This window comes from Archocentrus centrarchus, chromosome 23, assembly GCF_007364275.1.
Source record: "Archocentrus centrarchus isolate MPI-CPG fArcCen1 chromosome 23, fArcCen1, whole genome shotgun sequence".
NCBI classification, from domain to species: domain Eukaryota; kingdom Metazoa; phylum Chordata; class Actinopteri; order Cichliformes; family Cichlidae; genus Archocentrus; species Archocentrus centrarchus.
Window position 1 is genome coordinate 9,205,599 of NC_044368.1, and position 20,571 is coordinate 9,226,169.

Sequence of the window (20,571 nt, forward strand, 5' to 3'; positions counted from 1 at the left end):
TTATCCTGTTCAGGGTCACTGGAGCCTATTCCAGCTGTCATAGGGCCAGAGGCAGGGTACATCCCGTACAGGTCACCAGCGTGTTGCAGGGCCAACACAGAGAGACAGACAACCATTCACACTGATGGGCAATTTAGAGTCACCAGTTAAACTAACCCCAGTAACTGCATGTCGTTGGACTGTGGGAGGAAACTGGAGTACCTGAAGAAAACCCACGCAGACACGGGGAGAACATGCAAACTCCATACAGAAAGGCCCTGGGCCAAGGTGGATTTGAACCCAGACCTTCTAGCTGTGAGGCAGCAGTGCTAACCACCACACCACCGTGCTGCAAATCTAATATACTGTATATACAAAAATGCTGTAATTTTTTTGGGGCACAAAATTCAAATTGACCCAGTGGCTTCTTAGATTAGTCTCTTAATGCGTGCCTGAAATGGCCCATTTCCTGTCTAGTCAATGAAACATGGGTTGCATTAGTTTTATTTGGGTAGGAGAGCTCAATTTTTGAGCTTAAATACTCCAGAACTGAGTGACTGTATATCTGTTAAATGGGTCTAATCATCTTTGGTTTTAGTACCAAGTGGGAACTTGGTTCTTCAAAGGTCACCCTTCTGTCCCTGCTCTCAAATGAGGATTGTTATGGTAGATCTATGACATGCGTCAGAGGAATAAAACCTACATTTTGCAGATGATATTGATGGCCTTGTGGGGAAAGAAAGGAATCCCTGGGCTGGTGGAATATCTTGACAAAGCAGCCAAAGCTTTTGGTATGGTGATCAGCACAAAAAAGGCCAAGCTCATAACCAATAATAATATCAACTCAGGTTTCTAAATCAGCAGGACAAGACTGGAAATGGTGAAGACTGTAAAGTACTTTGGTTCCATCATATTAGATGAAGGCTCAAAATTTGAGATTTTGGTAAGGATAAGCTCTGTCAGCAGTTGCAATAGCAAGACTTAAGACCAAACACAAGAACTTCTGTCTGTGCTCCAAAGTCCACCTGCTGTGCTTGCTCTTCCTGTCAGTCTTCCTGTATATCTGCAAAATGTGGACACTCACAGCAGAAGAATTCTGACAATAGAGATGCTATAGCAACATTATCATCAGGGATTTCATATATCAAACATGTCCAGAGAGAGATTCAACAAGTAACTGGACCTATGACAACCTTCTCACAGGTGTCAAGACAAGATATTGAGGTAGTACGGCCATTTCTCCGGTTCATCAGGACTTGAAAATCATTGTGCAAGAAACAGTTCCAGGAACCCACAGACAGGAAAGAGATGGGAGGACAACATACGAGACTGGACAGGCTTGAACCTGGCAGAGTCCCAGAGAGTGTTGAAGGACAGAGAGAGAGAGATGGAGGAGAGTTGTGGCCACATCCTCAGTGGTGCTCCAAGGACTTCAACAGGGGTCAAGAGACACAAGAAGTGAAGTTTTACCTACAGTGTAACAGAGTTGCACTGGACCTTATTTCATTTATTTCTCTTTTTGTAGTTTTTGGCTTTGCATGTCCCATGTTTAATTGATCCCTCGTCCAGTAGTTAGCACATTCCTATTCTTTGTTGTTTAATGATGGTTTCACACATTAACACGTCTGTGCAGGTTGTCTTTGGTATCTTGATACTGCTCTGGATGAATGGATTTTATTTGGCCCAAGCTAACTGCTGAAAACGTTTAGACTTACAGATCATCTCCCTGTCAACTTTGTCTTACTGCACTGTAATAATTGTAACTGTACAAACCTTTTTTTTTTTTTCTCAATGGAATGACTTATCATTAACAGCATTTTCGATTCACAAGCTTTACTTTAAAATAAAGTTGTTTAGAAAATGTCATGTCAGGTTTAACTTTAAGTCTGTCACTGTGAGTCTCCACTTTCCCAGTAATTTGATTTATTGCTTGCATTTGCATTGGTGCTTAGCATTTAGTGACATATGCAGAAATTACTTTCAGTTTATCCCATTACAAAGGCCACCTTCATGGTCTGTCAGCTTGTAAACAGTATTTGAATTTGTCAGACCTGGCTCCTTAAACACTCGGGTTTCGCTGACCTCTGAGCCAGTGGTGCTGAAAGGTAGATGGATGTGCAGGTTGCATAGTTCAGTGGTTATCAGCAGGTCCAGAGTTGGAGATGATCATTCTACTGCCAGCAGTCAGATACTAATGAAGCCACAGAAGCTCTCTCCAGTCCAGTCTTGTCCTCCTTTCATCTCTGCTGTGCTGTCTTTAAGTTTCCTGCTCCTCCATGCTTTTCCAGTTCACAGGGGGAAGACTGGCATTGAGCATGCTGGCTGGCGTAATGATCATGCTATGTGACACTTGAATCCAGAAATAGGAGTTAGCCTTATTACTGGAAATTACTTTTCCTTGTACATGCTGTACATCCCTCTAACTGAGGTTCTCTCTCTCTCCCTCACACACTCTCTCTCTCTGATCTAATCAGATTGACAAGATTATGAGTTCTATTGGGGCTGGAATAGGCAGTGGATTGGACATCAAGGAGGATACCTCAGGTAAACTATACACAAGCGTGCGTGTGCGTGTATGCGCGTGTGTGCATGTGTCTGACTTAAAGGGCAAGTCCTGCTTTATTAAATCTTTGGTCATATGCTCATATGTTGGCCATCATTTCTACATTTTATGATACATTGCACTCAGTATTGTACTTGCTGTGATGAGAACATTTTTATCAAAGTAATTAAGAATATGACTAGTTAGAATCTGCCCTTTGTGATTACTGAACATTGGGGGGCTGAGGTAATAGGCACTGTTGGGATCTCAAAAAGACTAATGTAATACACATTACCCCAACAAAATGTTTACACTAATTACAGTAATTTGTTTCACCTATATGTTAGTCCGTAACATGTCCTCTAATGCATTATCACATAATAACAGTTAACAGTAATATAAACTTTAAACTACAGTCCCACACACTGACACAACTCCATACCCTAATGAGGACACACATACATCTTTCTTTTAGTCTTTAAGTTTGAACACTGTGCAAAGTTGAAAACCAGCCCAAAGAGACTTCAAAACGAGCGCCACAGTGATTCTACTGTAGAAACATGTACAGGTAGAAGTGGAGGCTATAATGCTTCAAGCCTGACTGCTCATCAGACCTTTGTCACCTGAAGCTCAGGCTCTGGTTGCTGGACTGGGGTCAGCATACAGTCTGTAATATGTCACTCAGGGTTCCTTGCTAGCTTTATATTAGCATGTTGTAAAGAAACATTTTCTATTAGCGGTATAATACAGTTATTTCTGTCCTGGGTTGCATGTTCCTACTGTGCCATTACAAGTAATGTCTATATCTTGACTCCTCACAAATTGTAGACTATGACATCATTTTCCTCCTCCCTGCACAAAAACTGAAATCAGCTGATTGTAGCGCAAGTGTGCAAGAAGAAAAAGGCATGTTTAATGTTTCTTTACTATCTCCCCATTATGCAGATAACTGAAGAACCTGTGTACGGACATAATAACTGTAATGCAATTATTGAATTCAGTGCAGTAATTACAAAAAACATATTAGTTAATTGTACTAACAGCCTGCTGAAGAGGTCTATGCTTCAGTTTTTGCAAGGGAATTTCCAGTATTTTGCTACAATCCTACTAAGCACTAATTAGCATGTATTTGTGTTTGCGTGTTACATATTTACGGTCTGACAGGAGATTGCTAATAAAGCCTGCTAGTAGTAACTTAGAGCTCCAACTCTCTACTCCAAATATGGTCACTTTGGGCTCCACAAAAACCAAACAAACAAACAAAAAAAACCAAAACAAAACAACATGGCTGCAGCCAAAATGTGTATGCTTCAGGTTGGTGCTTCAAAAACCAATGGGTAGCTACATCCATCTTTGATATACGGTCTATAGTTTGTGTGCTTTTAACAGGGAAAGCTTGCATAATAATGTGCTGTCCCCCCTGGTGGTAAAATGGCATTCACACAACATCATACTGTGCATAGATCTTTTAGGAAAAAAATTATTTTAGCTTGTTGATCTCATTAACAGACATAATGCTTATCACATTAAAAATACATTATTTGTGAATGAAATAATGGTTGTTAGTAATGCAACTGCCACAGATCTATGATTTTATTGTTCTGATCCTTCCCTATAGGAGCTCAGCTCCCACTGGCTCCTGCATAACTTAAATCGAAGCATTGACCCTGTCAGCTAGACCAATTATAGAAAACAGACCAGGGCAACCCCCACCTCCACCACCACCCCCATCCGCCCCATGGCAATGCTGTAAATCTAGAAATAATAAGGGAACAAAAGACAGGATAGCAGTACAAATAAGAAGCCGTTTGTAATAGTAGTATTAAATTTGAATCTTTAAAAAAAATTATTATTGCCTTTTTAGATTAGGAAAATCTATTTAGGTTGTAATTTTTATTGAATGTTAGTGGGTTGGAGATTTAAAAAAATTTAATAACTGACTTCCTACTTCATTGTCAGCTAAGAAATTTTTTTTTTTTTATATTGTTGATAGAAATGATGGCCAAAACTATGAAATAAGGACTGCTGTAGTTATTTTAAGTATTTATCTGATTAGCATGTGGGTGGTTGTGTGAGTGATTGAGATCATGCCTGATTCTTACATGAAAAATGTAACTTTTTTGTGCACATAAAACCCCTGTTTTGCCAGTTTCCTCACCTGCATACCTTGAATTCTCCACTAGTCATCTCTATTTACTGCATTCATCCCCCTCTCCCTGTATTAACTCCCCATCCTCCACCTCCTGATCCCCTCCTCTCTGTCTCTCTCTCTTGTCATCTGCAAAGCAAAGCTGCTTCTATCTAGGGTTACCACAGAGAGAAATCCAGTTTTATGCCACAACCAGTTCTCCCCCCCGCATCAACATACCACAAGCACCTCTCTCTCACCACACACACACACACACACACACACACACACACGTGCACACACAGACAAACGTGCGTGCATATTTGTGGCTGCATGGATACAGCCAGCATGGTGTTGGTATGAGCGTAGGCAGCTCAGCTTGCAGACAAGAAGCTGGAGATGTTGCATGACTATTATCAGCAGTGCGAGCCAGATTATGTAGAGTGGCAGAGAGAGCAGGGTGATGATCGACTCTGAGAGAAGACGGAGACTGGAGGTAGACAGAGGAAAGTGAGCGAGAGAGAGAAGCTGAGAGAGTGAAGCGAACGAAGGAGGGAAAGCAGTGCTCTCGGAAAAGAGAGAGAGACAGAGAGAGACAGAGAGAGAGAGAGAGAGGAGGATGCAGAAGCATACAGATGAGAGTGGGAGTACTTGATAAGAGAAATCTACAACACAGGCAGCTCTCTCTCTCTCTCACACACACACACTTATGCGCACACGCGCGCACACACACACACGCGCGCGCTCCGGGAGCAGCCAAGCGAGCGCAACAGCTGAAAAGAAAGCGGCTGCTGTGCTGTGCACGACAAACACACAGTCGCTTTTGCTTGCGGATCTATATCTCCAGTCTTATCCATCACCCATTTCTGGCAGGGATTTAACCTCCGTGACAGAGCTTTTTTCTGGATACAACTTAAGTCCTCAGCCCCTTCCCATCTTTCCTCCGGCTGGATTCAGAGAAAGAAGCGTTTGGGCACCTTAACCTCCACTTTTACCTGCTTGCACCCTTGCATGCTGACCCCCTCCATAATCACCATGCCCCTTGCCTAGCCTTCTTTTCTCTCTCCCCCCCCCTCCCCCCCCTCTACCTGCCCTCCCTTCATCTTTGTCTTTTTGCTGCCTTGCCAAAAGACTCTTCAAAAGCATGCGGGCTCCTTCGACAGCCACTTTGCCCGCCACAACATGATGTGGCAGTGCCAGCTGTCTCAGCCGGACTGCCGCTGCTACCCAGACCGCTTGGATGGCTACTCCTACTGAAGCGTTTGCCCCTCCACCCCCTCATAGGTCCCCGCTGCCCGCTGCAGTCAGTGGGCCAGTGGCTAGACTCCATCGGCCTGGTCCAGTACGAGAACCACCTGCTGGCCAATGGATTCGACAAACGTCCAGTTTATGGTGAGTGTTTTGAGTGTTTTTTTGGGGAAAAAAAAGACCTCCTTCAAGCTTTCTCTGCCTCCTCTAGCTCATCATCTCATTGTTTTCTGTGCAGGGATTTGCATGACCAGCATGTTTTCTCCACCACTCTGATCTTTGTATCATTTATCGAATTTCCTCCTTTTTGTATCATCTTCTTTCCCTTTCCCTCATTCTTCCCTTCCCATCATTGCTGCCTCTCCCATCTGATGCCATGTGAGGTCCTCCCACGCACAGAAATCCTACATCACATTTCTACCACAAGCAAAAAATCCAGCTCCAGCATCATGCTGCACACATACATGCTCATACTGCAACGGAAATGCATGCTGAAATGCCAATTGTTTCATGTTTTTTGCACGCATACACTGCACACAGAGAAAAAACTGTGTGCACAACCACCTGTAGCCTGTGGATCTGGATGCAAACTGATCGTCTCCTCTAGTTTATGCGATGGACCCTTCTTAACCGATGACGTAGGAAGAGAAACTCGCTGGGTCATTTCGGACATTCTTTTGATGTTGCATGCGTGTATTAGTGAGGCTGATATTCATGGGAAAGGGAGGGATGAGCAGTAAAGTAGGAAATGAAGAGAAAGAGGGAAAGCAGAGGAGAAGCGATGATGCTAATCAAGAAAAACTGCAGCAGAAGCAGAAAGATAGGAGACAAAGCAGAGAGATGCTGACTGGATGAGTTTCTCTTGAGTTCGAGATTATTATTACTATTGGGGAGGAGGGGGCCTGATAGCTCAAAAATGGCAGATTAGAAGAGTTTGGGGGGGGGGGGGTCCTGTTCTCTAATATTAATAGAGTTACAGTGTATTATTTCTTTTTGATATCCAGAAGAGAGAATGCAGATTAATGTTGGCATTTGTGACATCAGGTTAGCTAACAATATTTGCATGTATCTGTGTATGTGTTTATGAACGCATATAAGTGTGTGTGTGTCTGTGTGTGTGTGTGTGTGTGTGTGTGTGTGTGTGTGTTCTGGTCCTACCTCAGTGTGACCTGCATCTGTTCTTTAGTTACCACCTGGCAACAGGATGAAATCACACCATCTCTCTGTTGTGTGTTTCTCCCACACGTGGTCACAGTTTATCTTGTGGTTAAACTCTATTAGTGTTTAATGCAAATTAATTGGTTTTAAGCATCATGTGTATCTGAGCTCTCTCTCTCTTTCTTGGGATAAGATTTTGAGTATTTGCCAGAGCACAGACAAAATATAAATAAAAAATGCATAACATTAAAGCATTAAAACTTGGTGGCAATTACAGTGCCTGTGTCTTTAAAATATGCAATTTATCAGTCTACAACTTTAATACAGTCAAAGCTTATGATAGAGTCATTATGTCCATTGAGATAATATCAATTTCCCCTTTATCTGATGTGTCACATGAATTCAGTTCAGTTCAGTTTTCATTTACTTAGCACTAGTTAGCAGAAACAGTGAGCTTAAGGGATGTTGCATTGTAAGGTAAGACCCTACAATATTAGAGAGGAAGCCTCAAAAATCTGATGAGCCCCTGTAAGCAGAGAGGAAGAGCTTCCTTTTACCAGGAATAGACCTTCGGCAGAACCAGTCTAAACACGGGGCAGCTATCTGCCGTGACCAGGTGGGTTATAAGGCTTAAGATATGACTGGAAAAAGGAGCACAGAGAGAGACTATGAACAATAAACTGCAGGAGAGAGGAGACAAAAGACATGCAAGAGTGGCATATAATCCATGCAGAGTGAAAAAGTCTATAATTGGAGGGTCTCCTAGCAGTCTAAGCATATAGCAGCATAACTAAAGTATGGTTCTGGGTCAATGGATGAATCTTTAAACTATAAGTTTGATCAAGGTTTTCAGCATTACAAGTTAGAGTGTCCGTCTCCTGAACCCACTGTACAGGAGCCAGATAACTGAAGGCTCTGACTTCCTAGAAACCACAAGTGAGCCTGCACTCTGAAAATGAACAACAGTATTGGGATGGAGAGAGACAGGAATCCAATTTTACATGCAATTTTAGAGAGCTTGTTAGTCTTAGTTTGTTCTAGTTAGCCATCCTCAAAAGTTAGTCCAATTTGCCGATGGCAGTGATGATGGCAAGATAGCAGATATTTGCTGATAATTTTTTTTATTGACATCAGATTAATTCAGAACTAATATCTCTATCTTCAATAAGTGAAGGAATTTAAATAACTAAACCAACCTACCATCCGCAGTGTCAGCACAACTTCTAGTTGGAATTGGAATTTAATATAAATTGATTTTCTCACAATAAATTCAGTGTCATGGATGTCTGTGGAACATAACGTTTTCCTGTTTACATCCTCCTGTGGTAGGTAAGTTAATGAGCAGAAGGTAGGAGTCACTGCAGCAGCTGTTAGTGTCCAGGCAACGGTTAACGTCACCAGACTCTTCACATAAGCTGTTTTTTAGTTTTTAGCTCACATGTATTTTCTCTCTATATAATGCAGGTAGGTGTGCACCACCGTTTATGTATCTGTATTACACTCATTTGCCCTAGTTTATAGTCACTAACACTGTTTCTGAGAGACTCTGGGATTATCTGCTTTCCTGGATTTACCCCCCACCCCTCTTTAAAATGATTCTCAATAGCTCAGGCCGTCTCCTCTGAAACGCCTTTAGATACAATTAATATTGAAAAGAGCTAAGATGAAACTGCCTCGCAAACATCAGAGTAACTTCAAAGTCTCCTTTGTAAGTGACGCTTTCTCCGGGTCTTAAAGTTTCGTCGGTGTCCCCACATGCTGAGTGGAGTTTGTATCTGCTTTTCATCGTTCATGAATAAACAAGAAGGCTGTTAGTGTTTTACACCTTGGGGGGGAAGAAAAAACTCAGTGTCCACCACAAACTGATATTAATGCCACTGAGGCACAAACGACATGCATTATGTTGGCTTTTCCAGCAGCCTTTTTTTTTGAAATGGTTGACTGGATTCTTGAAGGAGAGGTTCAAATTCATTTCACTCAGTATGGGGAATCGACTGGCATGAGGATTCAAACCACAGCTCAGCATATTAGAAAATCCAAGCTTTTTTTTTTTTTTTTTTCACATTTCAAGGCCAGTTCATTTGTAGAATTGATTGGTTTGTAAATTAAATTTGCCCTCCAGACTTTGATCTGTGTCAGTGTAGGACAGTGAAAGTCCCTATGCAGGGATGTATACATGCATATACGTAGACATTAATGTTCCATATTTAAGTATGGAACATTCCTAATCTAGCCATTGTCATTTACTGCTAATGGGGGTCATGAGCGTGTCGGGTCACCTTAACCACCCAGCAGAGGACAAGTGCAGCTGGATTGAGTTCAAATGGCAAGGAACACAGCGGACCATTAGAGACAGTATTTTATACAAAGGACACTGATGGAGACTAATCGCATTCATTTTAATGACTCTCACATAATGGAACACTTAAAGATAGAGAGACATATGAGAGGAGTAGACAGACGACAGAGGAGCTGAATATATGTGCTCCACTGACTCACATTAGCTTGTTTGCGTCTAAACAAAGCCTCATGTTTGTCTTGGGCTCTTTGACTGGCCGAATGAGCTACTAAACAGTTCTTCATTAGATACTTGTTGGTAGCTTAAACTGTTAATCCCAAGGCTGACATTTCAGTCTGTAAAACTACCTCAGTGTTGGGCTCATTCTACACATTGCTCCTTCCTTTTTTTTTTTTTTTTTAATTAAAAAATAATGCATTACTTATTTAATTCTTGCATACTTTACACCACTTTTGTGTTATTCTGCAGCATAAAAGTAAGATGCACTGTCAGTCACACCAGGTAACAGATATTAAACCTCACATGCGTCCACATATCGGTACAAATCCCTGTTTCAATGTTGTGTTTGCAGCCTGAATAGTTTTCTCCCTTTATGTGTCCTTTTCTGCAGTAGCTTCAGAGTAACATGATAATTAAAGAACTTGTGTAATGCAAGTAGCAGTGAAGTAATGTGATCACAGCAATGTGTTACATCCAAACACTGATCAGTAACAGCAGAAAACCTTTGAGGCCACAATGAACAACCTTGTGCACTGTGGCTGCAGGCTAATTCTGCGATACGGTAAGGTTCCCTATCCTCATCGCCCCTCCAGAGGGAGTTTTGAAATAATGTTGGAAAGTAATGACAGTTTTACCTCTCACCTAGTCACAGCTGTCAAATAGCAAGTAAATAACATCCTTACAACAATGAGGCCAGTGACACTGATTTATTAACTCTGCTAAAAATTCTCAGCTGGAACAGTACCAAATTTCATGCAACAGAAATTAAGCACAACACATGCTACATCTGCTGTAGTCCCAGTAGCATGGGGTGGCCTCTTCTGTGAATGTGCCACACACAAATATAGTGCATTTTTAAATTATTTTATTAAGCGATACTGGACCCGGTACAGGTGGCAGACAGGGTGTACAAGACATACATTAAATAGATTTTCAGATAATGGCCACCTGGCAAATGTATGTTGTCACTCTCTGTTTGCCTCCTCTGAATCTGTTTTTTTTTTTTCTCCTACCTTTTTAAAAAGCTTTTTTTTTTTAGTACTCACCTGCTACATTCGCCAGTGGCTTTTTGCTGCTGGGTGGGTAATGTACAGTGGGCGTATCTGGGCTTCCTCACTCAAATAGATGCCTCCTGGTCCAGGAGTTATGCCAACGAGCGCAGGGAACCTAAATGGTCAAGTTGTGGCTGTGAAACTAAAAGAGGGAGCTGAAAGACGATGAAATGCTTCATAAAAATGAGGGGCACTGGAGAGTCTGCGATATATACTGTTCTCCAGTTGTTCATCACGGCCAGCGGCAGCCTTTCATATGTTTTCCTGAGATGCAAATGCATCTAGTGAGAGAATTAAAGCAGCTGCTCATATTTATGGGATCATCGGGGCAGGAAGCCCATTCTTCTTGTTTAGTCCTCTAATTGCAGTCCACTAAACAATCAAACAACACACACCACACACACCACACACACACACACACACACACACACACACACACACACACACACCACACACACACACACACACACAACACACACACACCCACACACACACAGCATGCCAGTACAGATGAAGAAGGCCAGATTTTTTTTTAAAAGCTCCGTTGTGATAGAAAATACTAGAGAATTCCCACTAAGTGCCACATAAACCGGTGCTCCGTTTGATTGTGGAGTCACTGAGATACACCACTAATACAAAAGAACGCCATGTACGGTAAAATTCCTTAATCATGATGCTTTTTATTTAGTTTCATTCAACACAATGAAATAAAAGGATAAAAGACACAGGCTGCAGAAGAATGAGGCTCCAATGAAAGAAATGAAGAGGTAAAGCATTATAATAGACGTGCGTAATAAAGAAACAGCAGCTGCTTTTAAGAAAAGAAAAAAAAAAACAGGCTGCAAAGCTAGTGAATTAATTTGACCCTGAGCTTCTCATCAAAGGGAAGTTAGGAAACAACATTAGAAATAATACAATCTCATATCCATAATTCATAAGGTGGTTACATTTAATAGTGCTCACGAAGGGATTTATTCTGGAACAGAAATTCATACTGCCACAAAGTTGTAGAAACTTAAGTCGCTGCTTCTTCACATAGGAGAAGATGATAAATCTAAGACCAACAACTTTTGTAAAGAAACCAAAAGGAATATGAATTATAGACTAAAAGTGAAAGTGAGGACAGAGAAGAGAGAGGGTTTGAATAGTTAGTAAGAGCGAGGCAAAAATAATGAGAAAAGAGGAAAGCTTCTGAAAGCAGAGCGGGGAAGGATGGCAAAGGAATGAGAGAGAAGAGCCGAGGGATGACGCAGGCATGAAAAGAACAGAGAGCAAGAGGCGCGGTAGGCCGAGCATGATTTGTAGCACACGCCCAGGCCTGTGGTGCCGATAATGGTCGTCACTACTATCAGTTTTTGCTCCATCTCTAATCTCAGCCTCAACCCCCTGCTACTGCACATGATTTTAATTTCTGCATTTAGAGATTTTGCCCTCGCTGACACAGTTGTTAAGCTGTGTGGTCTGAGTATCACAGAATAACCGCAGGCCACAGCAACCGTATCAACTCTTCTTAAAACCACCAGTCACCAGCATAATGGATTGTTAGAGCTCACACAAGTCCTGCATATCAGTTCATAACACAAAAACTTTGTTTACCTCCAGAATAAAAGATAAACAGTAGATGCAAGAGGAGGAAAAGCACTGCCAAAAAACAAGAGTCATTAGTTGGTTTGTTTATTTATGCTAACTGTAGTTGTGTTGATGTATTTGTGTGATATTCATCCTATGATCCATGGTGTGCGCTTGAGGGTGGCAGACATAAGGCAAGCATGATGTTAAGACAAAGGGAAACAGGACAAAATAGGTTTGGGGAGAGAGAACAACCATTAAGGAACCCCATCTCTCTGCTCCCAACAGGGAGCAATTAGTTATGCTTTTGAATACACACACACACACACCACACACACTACTTCCGCTCCGACTCTGAATCATTACTCTGCTGTGAAGTTGTAGCTCCGCTCTGCGCTCCATTAATCAGCCTGGGAGCTGATCTATGAACTGCGCTCCTTCTCACAGAGGTCCCAGCGTACAAGTTGGTGAAGAGATTGCGGAAGCCATAAGTTTAGCCACAGAATGAGCCCAATCATCTGCTGCCTCAGTTTTCACTGTCAGGTACACTGACAGGCTGGTGGAGCCCTGGAGAGAAAGTTTTACTGAAAGGCCTGGAGCCACATCACTCAGTTTTAATGGCTTTTTTTTTTTTTTTTTTTTTTTTTTTTTATACAATGTGGGCTTTCCAGTGCTCTAAATCCTTCAACTAATCACATTACATCATTTTCAGGAGTCAGAAACTTTCAGTTAAAATATCTTTTAAACTGTTTAGGAAAAAAAAGAAAATCAGGTTGTAGCTACATTGCCAGCTGCTGAATTATATCTGTGTTTGTAACTTGCATATTTCACGTGATCTTTCAAAGGTTGAACGCAAAGCAGAAGTAGGATCAGTCCGAGATGTGGAAGGATTAGGTTAAATAACTTAATTCAGTACTGGATTTATTTGGGATAAAATAGCAAAGTCCCAAACTTAATTCATAAGCTTTAAAAGAATTTTATACTTTTATACTTAGCAGTTTGAAAAAAGGATATTTTAATAAAGCCTACTGTTATTTGTAGGTCCCAGGTACATCCCATTTTTCCACATTATTTAGTGATCTTTAGAGCCTTCTTTATTATTGAAGGGAAGGTTTACAGTGTCTTTTAATGCAACTTACAAAATGGTACCCACCTGTTATTTAACTCACTGAAGACCATAATATGCATACAGTCAAATTCACTTTAGCATATACAGACCTGAGTGCTGCAGTAGTCATCGTGCAGGACTTTTCCTGGAAGCCATTTAAAATTCAGCATGAAGAACACTGCCTCCTTCCTGAATGCAAATACAAGCAGATGCAATTAGCAGATACACAGCTGGACGAAGACTGGCATAGGAATCTGCATAAGAGAGCCATAAAGAGCAGCGTGTTTCGTGCATGACTACAGAAACTCTTCAGGAAGCTGCAGTGAAAACGAAACTGCAGCAATTGCATACCTTGAATGAAAATGTCACAGCCAGGGAGCAAAATGTCCTTTTTCGAGGGCACAGTATTCCCAGAGTCGATTTCTACACAGAAATGAAACAAGATGGAGAACAACGGCAGATATCTGTATCTGCCTGTGTTCTTTTTCCTTATCTTCTGTGTTATTAGTTAGTTCTTATTAGTTTGACAGGAAGAAGATGTGGAGAGAATGACAATGTAATCCTACCACAGTGTGTGAGCGCTGTGCGTGTGTGCTGCGAGTGTATAGATGGCCCTGAGACTGCCTGCAGGCTGGTTACACAGTCCCTCTCCTCGCCCTATTTCTCTACCATCATTTTGGTGATTACCTTTCTTTACTTTTCACTTCTGTCACAATCTGTATTTCTGACCATCTTTCTGGCTGAGTCGCTGCTTCTCGGTACTACAGCTGTCTGGCTGCACACCGCATCTCTTCTTCCTGTATTATCTGTCTGCAATGAAACTCCCTCTCTGTCTCTAGTGGGGAGAATGACTGATAGCTCTCTTATGGCTTCCCATTGGATTAATTAAAGGTGAGGCTGTGTGATACTCATATAGGCTCTTGTTAGTCTTAAAAAATCTTACTGCTGTCTACCAACTTGTTTCTTATTTTCTTAGTTGTGTTTGCTGTGATATTTTTTCCCTCACAGCTTAGAAATTTACATGGAGTACTGTTTGAGGAATGAACTGGATATATTAATGTTAAGGTCTGAATGAAACTGCTTTGAGAAGTACACTACAGCAACTATACGATTACCACTGGTGTGAGCTTTCTTAATAGTGTGGTATTAATATCCCAGGTAGTAAAAAACCTGCATAAAAGCACAATACCTTCTTGTTACAAATCTGTAGTTAAAACATTCTCATATCAATGTAAAAAAGAAGAGGGAACAAGATAGCTGTGTCAATAACAAACTGCAAATTTAAGAGGTATGAGTAGGTTTGCATGTTTCAGAATATTCTACCATATAATATCTATTATGATATTGCAGTTAAATAAACTCAGACTGATATTTCTTACTAATGGAAATACTAATTTTGCTTTAGATGAGGCAGCTGCTTGGGTAAAGCATGCAGGAGGCAGACACTTGACTGACTGGCTTGCTAGACAATTACATGCACTGTTTTCAAGTTGACATTACACAGACTTTGCACTTGGAAGCTGGCAGATTGCAATAAACCACCTAATGTCAGATGCAATAAATGTGGATATTTGTGTTCTTGCATGCAGCTCCATCAGGTGATGTCGAGAAAATTCAGGGCTTGCAGTGCATGTGTGAAAACTGCATTGTATGTCTGTTAGAATAATGACTTGTAGTGCGTTGCCAATGCACTGAACATAAAAAGCTGCTGATATTGCAAACTGAAATCAGAGCGGTGCTAAACACGGGGTCAGGCTAAAAGTATCAGAAGTGAAGTGTTTTAAAAACTTGGAAGATAATGGAAATGTGGCTGCTGTTCTTTTTGCCAAAGAATTCCACAAAGGTTATCTTGCAGCAGAGCATTGTTGGTTCTTGCTTTTTACTAACGCTGCCTGTTATTTGGTGCTTTACAGGGCAGCAATGTGGTGGAGGACCAGGACCTACTGGAAATTGGAATCCTCAACTCGGCCACACAGACAGCGTCTCCTGCAGGCTATACGGCTGTTGCCCAGGGTCAGTGCTGCAACATACTCACACAAGAATATCACACACTCTACAAAGTGGATATTAGTCAATTTAGACTAGATTTAAGGAGAGGATCTTGAGCCGGGCTGCACTCTGGTCCCATTTTTTTTTTTTTTTTTTTTTTTTTTTTTTTTTATAAATACAAATTTCAGCAAATCTTCTGCTAATCTGTGTCTCTGTGTGATATAACTGTCTGTGGGTGGCTGGGTTTCGCTCTGTATGTTCTGTTGAACACTTGAACAGATGCCAAGTAGAGCCATTCAGAGAAAAGTGCACCGAGCTGCATTATCACAGCTTTGAAAGCACATAAAATTAAATGATGCGAGAAACGGCAAAATCCATACCTTCTCATATCTGGAAAATCCACTCAATAAAAACATATTGACACTCTTTGAACTGACATTTGTTGCAGAAAAGACAGCAGAAGTTGATGGCCAAATAGGATAAAATATACAGATTTAAAGGAAACATTTTGCTGGCTGTTGCTATACGTTAGCAAGGTCAAATACATTTGTGTAAGTGCGCAAGACTCAAAGTAAGATCAAAGGTGCTCTGCTGCACACAGTGAGAGCAGAAGAAGGGAGTCTGCAGCAGAGAGAGCTAAAAGAAAGGGGAGAGTCAGAGCTTGGAGATGAGCAGGCTTTATAGAGACTCCAAAGAAAACTTTGATCTCCAGTCAGCATTTTGCTCCTCTCATTCCCAATAAACTTTCCAAAACACTGTAAGATAAGGAACCTTTTAACTTTTGTCTGCCCTCTCTCTCTCTCACTTGTGCAGACACATGTAGGCGAACACATGCTCAACTTAAGGTGGAGGTTGTGGGATGCTTGTTTGAAGCAACATCAACTCTCTGAAGCAGTTTTGACCCTCAAAAGAAAAGTGAATGAATTATGTATTATCTGCTACACTCAAAGTGTCTCAGTGTAAGCACCGACTCTGCTTTTGGTGTTTTTTTATGAACTTTCTCGACAGATGTGTTCATGTTTGCTTTTTTTGTACTGCAGAAATTTGGGACGTACTCGTTTAGCTTTCTCACCTGTCTCCTTCTGGACTGTGGAAAGCCTTTTATATGCAGTGCATCTCGGAAAAACGCGTGGCACAATAATAAAATATAAATGCGATAAATCAGAAAGAGGTATGTAGGCGGTTAGCAGTTGCACCAAATCTTGCTTCAGATAGCAGCTGTTTTATGCAATAAAGTTCCAGGTCTTAAGGATGCTCACAGCCTCATATTTACAAGAGCATACAGGGAAAAGAAACAGAACTACAGAAAAGTAATAAAAAGTGAACTTGAAAGATGAACTTCTTCCTCAATTCCTTTTTAGGTGAGACCTATTGGATACGATGGCAACAACCCCACATCAGTGGCAGAGTGGCTGGAGTCTTTGGAGCTCGGTGACTACACAAAGGCTTTCCTTGTCAATGGTTACACCTCAATGGAGCTGGTCAAAAAGATCTGGGAGATTGAGCTCATCAATGTAAGTCTCAGACCTCTTGTCACCTCCTCCTACTGTGCTAAAAATGCTCATATTAAAAGATAAAATCAAATGAAAGGACACAGGATTAAATGGGAAGCCAAAACCTAATTTAGCCACTGGGTGATTTGTTACTTTATCCCAAGAGCGTGAGCACTCTAGTTTACTTTGAGTCTGTGTCCATAAATACTCACCGAAGCACAAGAAAAAATAACAACAAAAATCAATCCACAGCTGAAAATAGTGCCCAGAGAATTCACTATTTCATCCAGGAACATTTGCTAAAACAGCAAGGCTCAGCTGAATTTCTGAGCTTTATTTATTATTATTTTTTTAAATGAAACCATAAATTTGAGACCGGTCTTAAAGGTTCACACAGATGAGAACGGTAAGAGAGTTATGAATGCATTGGCTGCTTCTCTTTTAAGAGATTTGTGGAGAAAGCCATGGAAATATGTTCAAACTCCATCAACCAATAGTCAGATTTGTGAAAAGGACTTTAATGCCACGCATCAAGCAGTATTGGTTCGGGCAGGCCACCAAGTCATTCTCTTTTCTGTGTTTTATCTTTGGGCTACTCTTCCCACCTGTGGCTTGCTATAAATGCACAGTGAAGGGTGCGGAGCCTGAACAGAGCCATACCACAAATACAAATTACTGCAGAAGGAAACCACAATCTTCTTTGATCTATAGGTCTTCTGACTGAACTCTGGTGCTTTGTGAACTGAATGGTTGTTGGTCCTTGCCCTCATTTTTCACCTTGGTGGCAGAGTGAATTTGTATCTCCTACTCAATAAATAGCACTCTGGAGAGCCATACTTCAGTAGCTATGTGAGCTCAGTCCTTTGGCTTCTTACTTGAGAACAAGGCTGAAGTCGATGCAGAGGGCATTCTGTGAAGAATGCCCATCAGGCATTTCTTCTCATTACTGTGCAATGTGTGCTGAGCATACAAACAGGAGGGAGGTGTATTTTTAGCTGTTATATCATAACCTCACTTTCTTTTTCTTGCCCCCCACCCCCCACCCTCTTTTTATTTTTTTGTCCTAACAGCTCGTCGTTTCAGAGTAGACATTTCTGGTCTGATATCTGCAATGATAAAACACAAGCAGCTACTGAATGGTGAATTATCTCTTTCTGTAAATATTAGTAAGGGTGAATGATGAGAAGGTTTGACATTTGAGCTCCTGTGTTGTCACTGTGTAGTCCAGGTTCATGATTCAATTTTGACCAACATAAAAACTTCACTTGGAGATGCAGTTTACTCAAGGTTGATCTCTTTGGAGTGATTTGCTTCTTTGATGCTGCGAGTGTAACAAAATCATGCTCAATTGCAGGGGGTGCCTGCCTGGCTGATTTCAATGAGAGAGAGTGAGAAGGGGAGTTTTTCCTTCCCTGCGGAGGATAAGTGATGAGTGATCAGCTGGAGGAGGTGGAGAGGGAGTTATATAAGCATGTGGGATGCAAGATGCTTTATAGCGCCGGGGATACCGCCCACATGCTGCACTTCTGTGTGTGTGTGTGTGTGTGTGTGTGTGTGTGTGTGTTGTGTGTGTGTGTGTGTGTGTGTGTGTGTTATGTGTGTGTATCTGGATGCATATGTGAGACAGTTAAACTGTTAATACATTCTTACATGTTTATGTTTTTGCATAAATGTATGACATGCATGGATCCATATTCATTTTAGATCTGTGCGTATAAATATGAATATTGTATAGAATTAAAAAAATCTTCAGAATTAACGGAAACTGCATTGCAGCACACCGTGACACCACTAGAGGCTGCCCAAGTACACAGTATGGCCAAAAGTACTGCATGTCCCTAAAAGACCTCGGATTGCTTTTCATAATTCGGGCCAGGCACGGTTTACTCCAATTAAAGGAAACTTAATGATGAAGCATAGACTTTTATTTTGGACTGTACTGCCCCCAACTTTGTGGCAATGCTTTGGAGATGGTGCCTCACTTATTCATATGACTGTGAAAAAAAACAAGGCTGTGGATAAAGTGATTTTTCCTAGTTGGTCTAAAAAAATTACCGAATGATTTATTTTGGGTTTTAGTTCCAGTTTTTGCACAAGAGGTGAAGAAGAGAGTGCCGGGAGGGTGGAGTAGATGGAGATGAATGTCAGAGGTCATCTGACAGAAGGATAACAGCAAGAGTGAAAGGGAAGGTTTAAAGTGTGAAACCTGCAATGATGTATGGTTTAAAGAGACAGTGACACTGACAAAAAGACAGGAGGTGGAGCTGAAGGTAGCAAGAGATGAAGAACAGGTGTGACCTGGATGGACAGGGTTAGAAATTAGTATATCAAAGGCAGAACTCTGGTTGAGTGGTTTTGAGACAAAGTTAGAGAGGCAGGGTTGACATGGTTTGGATAGTGGATATATTGGACAATGAAATTAAAGATGGAACTGCTGGAAAAAAGGAAGGAGAAAAAGGGGATGACCAAAGAGGATTCACAGATGTAGTGCAGGATAGGGTTTAATATTTTTCCCGAAAATGACATGAATCAAATCCCGGGAAATGACGAGCCATTTCCCGGGAATCCCGGGAAAAAGTTTATTTATTTTTTTATTTTAATTAGGCCTTCTGTAGCCTGTGTCGGCCTTAACCTATTGTGATATTGTAGAGGTAGCTTTCCAGCTATGTCCTGTTATGCCCAGTAGGGGGCAACGTCGGCTTGATTAACGCAATAAAACCTACATCTCGACATTGGAGTGCTCGAGCTATGCGGTGTTGTATCGTTCCTCAACACTCCCTTAACAAATATAATTCGAATATTCCTCCATTGTACATGGAATTATACCAAGATATTTTACAACTGCTGGTGCAAAACAATACGGTTCATCTCCACAGCATTGATAAAGGCTCAGCCACGCTGTCGTGGCGACATCTGTTGCGCTATATCTCCACCAGTGGAACGCTGTAATAGTCATTGAAAAGTTAACTACCGTACTACACTATAATATGACATAACACAGGGCCTTGAGTAATGCACTACGACTTGGCAAATTTATAATACCGTGTCTGAGGGTTAAAGTAGGTTCGCTGTGAATCGTCTATTGAAAAACTGGCCAATCCTTATAGCCTAAAAAATATACATTTTACTCAACTCCATTTTAAAAGCGAAATATGTTAAAGCAATCTATTTCATGATAATTTCTTCACACATTAGGCCCGTATCCTAATTCATGATTGTTAGTAAGCGGCTGCAAACGAGGAAAAGAAACACTCGAAGTTAAACAGATATTTCTTTATTGTTCAGGGCAGGCATATTTTATAGGCTATATAATGCAATATAACAATATATAATAATATAAAATTATATAATACAAAATACCTTAGGGTAAACACATTGCCTACGATTTCAACAAATTAAAGAGGAAAAAAGTACAACTGTGTAATACCTCTATTAAAACGCTTGAGATGAAGGCTGAAGCCTTAAACGGAGGCTGAACGTGCCTGAAATGAAGAGTAATGCTTTTCGCATTAAACGAACCCTTCTCTCAATATTTCCTTAAATTTAACATTCTGAAGCTTTCTTTTCTTTCTGAAAGTCAAATCGACGCGCGCGACTTTTTTCCCGGTTTCCCGTCTAACGTTTCCCGGGAAACGGGAAATGGTTCCGAGCGCATTTCCCGGGAATCCCGGATCCCGGGATTAAACCCTAGTGCAGGACATGTAGAGGGTTGATGTGACGGAGGAGGGTGCTTGGTGTAGGGGGAAGGGAGACAGATGATCCACTGTGGCCACCCCTAAAGACAGCA

The 20,571-nt window shown here is 41.2% G+C and overlaps 1 protein-coding gene across 1 annotated transcript in view; it reads left to right on the top strand.

Moving 5' to 3' along the window:
- anks1b (ankyrin repeat and sterile alpha motif domain containing 1B) overlaps positions 1 to 20,571 on the top strand; it is a 251,122-nt gene that overhangs the window by 189,241 nt on the left and 41,310 nt on the right. Inside the window, 6 exon segments of the mRNA XM_030720755.1 lie at positions 2,454 to 2,523; positions 5,934 to 6,025; positions 6,027 to 6,041; positions 15,216 to 15,272; positions 15,274 to 15,315; positions 16,653 to 16,805. Of these exon segments, the coding sequence (XP_030576615.1) occupies positions 2,454 to 2,523; positions 5,934 to 6,025; positions 6,027 to 6,041; positions 15,216 to 15,272; positions 15,274 to 15,315; positions 16,653 to 16,805 (429 nt within the window).